This window comes from Podarcis pityusensis (genome assembly GCF_964106645.2).
Source record: "Podarcis pityusensis genome assembly, chromosome: 4".
NCBI classification, from domain to species: Eukaryota; Metazoa; Chordata; class Lepidosauria; order Squamata; family Lacertidae; genus Podarcis; species Podarcis pityusensis.
The window spans coordinates 7,195,199-7,201,198 of NC_138027.1; the positions used below are offsets into that span (position 1 = coordinate 7,195,199).

Genomic DNA, 6,000 nt, shown 5'->3' on the forward strand with positions numbered 1-6,000 from the left:
TAGTCCTCATGGTGTTTTGAGAAAGAAAGAAAAAGTTGCTCTCGTGAGCAGATGCGAAGGAAGGGGGTAAACTCTCTTTCCTGGGAGGTTTTTAAGCAGAGGTTGGACGGCATCCTGTCATGGATGCTTTAGTTGTGATTCCTGCATTGCAGCGGGTTGGACTAGATGACCCTCGGGTCCCTTTCCAACAATTCCACGATTCTACGACTGTTAACCACACATGTCTCCACACTGCCTGACCAGGAAGCAGGATGGAGAAGCCAGCCCTTGCTCGACCACAAAGGAGCACGGGATCTTACTCGTTTGGGAGAACAGCTCCTGATCCCAAGAAGATTCCCAGAATAAATGTGTGAATCACGTTAACGAGGGACAGGCAGACATTGCAGATATACAACACCGATGTTATATCAAAATGTCGGCGGGGGTGGGGAGGCTATTGCTTTTATTTTGATTATGTATTTTGTGGTTTTATATTTTGATTTTATTCTGTGAACTGCCCTGAGACCTCTGGGTATAGGACGGTATATAAATTCAATAATAATAATAATAATAATAATAATAATAATACAGTGGTACCTCAGGTTACATACGCTTCAGGTTACATCCACTTCAGGTTACATCCGCTTCAAGTTACAGACTCCGCTAACCCAGAAATAGTGCTTCAGGTTAAGAACTTTGCTTCAGGATGAGAACAGAAATTGTGCTCCGGCGGCGCGGCGGCAGCAGGAGGCCCCATTAGCTAAAGTGGTGCTTCAGGTTAAGAACAGTTTCAGGTTAAGAACGGACCTCCAGAACGAATTAAGTACTTAACCTGAGGTACCACTGTAACAACAACAACAATATCATCACACAGAATCGGGCCCTTTTCCACATCTCGCCTCTCTTGGGTTTTAGGAGACCCCACTGAGGGTGTCATACAATGGGGAATTTTCTCAAAGGATAAAGCTTGCTTGATCGACGGACAATCCATGTATCTATTGGCCTATTTCAACCTCTTTTTCTCCCGCTCAAGGCAGCCCAGAAAAAGCATTTCGGTCCCAGAAATTCATTTTGACCGTGCAGATAAAATATAACTGATGGAATTCGACAGGACGGGGTATTAGTGTGCGAAAACAGTCGAGATCCAAGGCTCTCCAGGCCTGTAAAGGTAAAGGGACCCCTGACCATTAGGTCCAGTCGCGGACGACTCTGGGGTTGCGGCGCTCATCTTGCTTTACTGACCGAGGGAGCCGGCTTACAGCTTCCGGGTCATGTGGCCAGCAGGACTAAACTGCTTCTGGTGCAACGGGACACCATGATGGAAACCAGAGCGCACGGAAACACCGTTTACCTTCCCGCCGCAGCGGTACCTATTTATCTACTTGCACTGGTGTGCTTTCGAACTGCTAGGTTGGCAGGAGCTGGGACAGAGCAACGGGAGTTCACTCCGTCGTGGGGATTCGAACCGCCGACCTTCTGATCGGCAAGCCCAAGAGGCTCAGTGGTTTAGACCACAGCGCCACCCGCGTCTCTCTGCATTAGAGAAGAGCAGGCGTTGAGCAAGGACCCCGAGGAAGGTTCTGGAGGACGAGAGGAGAGGGGACCCCATGTGTTTGCTCTCACTCGTGCATCTCTCTGGAGACAGCAAGTGGGAACAGGTGGTCCAGCTTCAAGGGGACAGACGGCAGCGCAGAGAGCGAGGAGAGGTTTCTTCTGCCTGGGTGGCTGCAGCAGTTATTCAGGTGGATGATTGCCTTGAGCAGAGCGGTTTGGAACAAAATGTTGCCTAGGCTACAGTCCTCAGCCCACCTTCTGTCGAAAGCAACGGGCCTTGCTTCCAAGTAAACAGGAGGAGAGGAGGAGGCCAGGCGAGGGAAAGGGGGAGACCTTTGCTTTTGGAACGAGTGTAGCCAAAATGGAATATAACTGACATCTTCCCTGGCTGCTAGCTGGAGCTCATGGGGGTCAGAGTCTTGCAATGTCAAGAGGCTGTATCAAATTCATTATTACTTTGCCTGCTGTAACTTCTTATTGGTTTCCCCCATTATTTTTTTTGATTTAAAAGTGGCAAACTGCCTGGGCAGAGAAGCAGGACGGAAGCGAGCAAACAAGTAAGGTTCCGATCCTGACCCCCTTTACCTGGGAGGAAGCCCCGGTGAATGTAACAGGTAAAAGTAAAGGGACCCCTGACCATTAGGTCCAGTTGTGTCCGACTCTGGGGTTGCGGCACTCATCTCGCTTTATTGGCTGAGGGAGCCAATAAAACAGAGGGAGCCAAAAGACAGCTTCCGGGTCATGTGGCCAGCATGACTAATCCGCTTCTGGCGAACCAGAGCAGCGCACGGAAACGCCGTTTACCTTCCCGCTGGAGCGGTACCTATTTATCTACTTGCACTTTGACGTGCTTTCGAACTGCTAGGTTGGCAGGAGCAGGGACCGAGCAACGGGAGCTCACCCTGTCAAGGGGATTCGAATCACCGACCTTCTGATCGGCAAGTCCTAGGCTCTGTGGTTTAACCCACAGCGCCACCCACATCCCAAATGCAACAGGACTTGCTCCTAAGTAGACACGCCAACAAAGGAAAATGCCTCTGATGAAACTTGGTCTCCCTTCTTTTTATACATAAGGGAAGAAGCTCTCCCACCAACCTCACAAAACTGCCTGTGGAGAATCAATATGGATTGTCAGTGTTTTAAGACCATGTAAAACAGGAACTCCCAAACTCGGCCCTCCAGATGTTTTGGGACTACAACTCCCATCATCCCTAGCTAACAGGACCAGTGGTCAGGGATTTTCTGGGCCTGTCCTACCATTGGGCAGTTGGAATATCATTACAGCAAAGCAAAGTGAACATTGTTAAAGGGATTGTTGTATTCTACCACCTTTGGGGGAATGCTGATGGAGTTTCTGCTTCTGGTACCAAATGCCCTAAGATAATAATAATAATAATAATAATAATAATAATAATTTATTTATACCCCCACCCATCAGACTGGTGGCTCCCAACAGAATATGAAAAACATGATAAGAGTATGAAAAGAGCCTTTCTGGATCCGACCGTACCTGGTTCACCTTCCCATTTTTGACAGTAGTCAGCCAGCTGTGTCTGGGAAGCAAAGACAGCTTTGTCCATCTCTAGCTGGTTTTTCGCAATCTTTTGCAAGCTTACCTGGGAGTAAGTCCCTGCTCCCAAGCAGACACAAACGGGCTGTGTACTGATTCGGGGCTCGGGGTCCGAACTGTGCAAGGAATCCCAAGACATAACTGGTCTCTCAAGCACCCCATCATGAACCCAGCAAAGGCAGCAGTCCCAGAAGCTTGCCCGCCTCTCTCGGAAGAAGAAAGGGCCTCTTATATAGTCGTAAATTCCCAGGCTAAGACTTACTCTGTCTCCAGAGCCAACCGCATTTCAGCAGGGCCATTTCTGCAGCGATCTCCAGGCTGATCTATCCCAGCAAGAGAAGAACTTAAGAAGGAGAGGAAAGGCAGGAGTTAGGAATGCAGAACTATCGGGCTGTAACATCAGATCACCTTCGCTCCTCTCCCAGAAAACAACTTGGTTTTTTTTCTGCTAGTGGGAATTTTCCAACCGTGGGGCGGAGAGGAGGGAGGAGAGCGGCAATTGGGGTCACTGGACTTCTAAATAAAGGCACAGAGTGTGCGGCTAACCAGATCTTTTTTTAATGCTCCTCTCGAATTATCTCTGTTATGTAAATTACAAAAGGGTGGGGAGGGGAGGCTGCGGCGCCTTTTCCCTCTGCGGGATTTAGAGATTAGCATTTTGCTTCTATCTTTAACTGAAGCTCTCTAGAACATACCTGGAGCGCAGGGCATCGCTTCCAAGCAGCCTCCCCCAACCTGGGGCCCTCTAGCTGTTCTGGACTACAATTCCCATCATTCCACCCCTAGTGGGGCTGGTGGGAGTTGTAGTCTAAAACACCTGGGTTGGAGAAGGCTGCTTTAAACTGCTTTCTAAACGTCCCGGCTCCTTTCTGCTGCTGAGCTGTTGCAAAACACCCCTTTGCTGTGCAGTCAGGCTCACAATGAAAACCAAGTTGGGGGGAGACAGAGAGTATAAACACCCACCCATTCAGGGCTCTGCCACGTAAACAAACCCACACCACTTGAAAGCATATGATTTTGCTAATTTGCGCAGACACACAAAGCGCAGAACTTGGCAGAAGTACAGAAATGGAATCAAGACAGTGGGGAATATAAGCATGGCGCCACAAAGTGGCCAGGCAAGTAGGCTGGGGGAAATGTGGTATAATGGTTAGTGTTGGATTTGGACCTGGGAGAGATAAGGGTTCAAATCCCCCCACTCAGCCACGAACCTTTCACTGGGTGAGCCTGGACCCAGCCACTGCCTCCTTCCCCTTCTCTCTCCCCCCTTCTCGCCCCCCTTCAACCCCACATTGCTTACGACAAAAAAAATAAAATGCCTCATATTGACTGTAATTGACCTTTATGAAAGACTCTACAATTTGAAAACAGAGACGCTGAATGTACTATTGTTCCTTATGGGAAATCTTTCAAAAAAATAATAATATTTAAAACAATAATAATAAGGGGGGGGGGGAACCATGTAGGCCACTTGGAGTTCCTTGTAGCCAATCAGAGGGGATATAAATGCAATCAATCAATCAATCAATCAACGAACGGGGTGGGTGGCCAGGACCCAGAGCAGAAAGGGGAAGGAAGATTCGGGTCTGCAGAATCATAGGAGCACATGGAAACACATGGAATCCGAAATTAAACAATTTTTAAGAATAACAAAAAATCTGTTTTTAGTCTATGAAATAATGAAGATGAAAACGAGTGGTGAAAAGTCCAGGAGTTTCGTTCAAACAGGGCAGCAAAAATACTACAGAAAAGTACCATTGAGGCTGTCGCCCAATATGCGCTTATAGGGGAGCAAGCCTCATCTAACTCTTCCTGGCGCTTCCCCCCGGGTAAACGTGCCTCGGATCTACCTGGCTGGATGAAGCCCGCAAGGCGAGGGAGAAATGGGGAGAAGAGAGGAGATATATATATATATATATATATTTTCGGTGCCGGCAGGAGAAACCCAAAGCCTGATGGAAAAGGATCCCCAAAGTTTATCTCTGCGTTCCCGTCTCTGCCGGCACAAATCTGCCCCGCTAATCTGGAGCTTGAAACTGGACCCAAACTCTATTTGCGATTCCACCTCCGGCAGAGGAAAGAGAACTCAAAATGAACCCGGGTCGTCGCGCTCTGACGTTGTCTGGACCAGGGTTCGGTTACACCCGCTTGCTGGACCGCCCAGATCACTCACATTTCTCCTGAACGAAGGGGCTGGATGCGCCTTAGGTCTGGGTAAGGTGGATCAGCTCCGCTCCCTCCTTCCCACACCAAGCCTGGGATCGGGGCGGGTGGCTACAGGGCTGCCTTGTCGCCTCTCTCTCTCTCTCTCTCTCTCTCTCTCTCTCTCTCTCTCTCTCCTCCCTTCCCACCTGGTGGATCCGTTACAAATAAGAAGCTGCGCCGCCTCTCCCGGGGTTGCAAAGATGCCCACGCGATGCCCAGGTGCGCCCGCGCCTGCCTGCGTTCTTGCGCGCAAAGAAACTCCGCCACGCGCCACCCCTTTGCACCATCCCTCGCCCAGCCCATCAGGTCCAAGTCCTCTCTTCCCCACCCACCCACCTCACCCTGCTTTTTACCTAGAGAGCCCCCGCCGCGCGCTGCCACCTTTCCCGGGACTCGCCGGGCAGCCACATCAAACCTCTGGCAGATGGAAACACAACACCCTCCCTTCAAACGCCAGCTCTCTTTCTCTCTCTCTCTTTGCACAGAATTCTGGGAGTCGTAGTTTGCACTGGGCAGCGCAGCCCGGGATGGACTCCAGCTCCCAGGATGCAAGAAGAGGAGGAGGAGGAGATGCTCGCCTTCATTCCCCCAAAAGGCCCCCCTCACCTGACTCCCCCTGTTTCGTTGTGCATCCGTTGCAAAGGGGAGGAAGGTCCTTAATGCGCTCTGGTGCCTACTCAGAAATCAGCCCC

At 50.1% G+C, this 6,000-nt stretch overlaps 1 protein-coding gene across 4 annotated transcripts in view; it reads right to left on the reverse strand.

Moving 5' to 3' along the window:
- The window catches only part of PLEKHB1 (pleckstrin homology domain containing B1), a 46,660-nt gene extending 40,861 nt beyond the window's left edge, over positions 1-5,799 (reverse strand). For 2 of the 4 annotated variants that reach the window (XM_081002478.1, XM_081002475.1), the window contains exons 1-2: positions 5,662-5,799; positions 3,366-3,446 (exon numbers count right to left, since the gene is read on the reverse strand). In XM_081002478.1, coding sequence (XP_080858604.1) covers positions 3,366-3,402 — 37 coding nt within the window. In that variant the 5' untranslated portion in view covers positions 3,403-3,446; positions 5,662-5,799. Of the gene's footprint in view, positions 1-3,365; positions 3,447-3,798; positions 4,150-5,276; positions 5,386-5,661 lie in introns of those variants that run through there. The other 2 variants (XM_081002476.1, XM_081002477.1) reach the window with 2 other exon arrangements.
- Between the last annotated feature and the right edge of the window lie 201 nt (positions 5,800-6,000).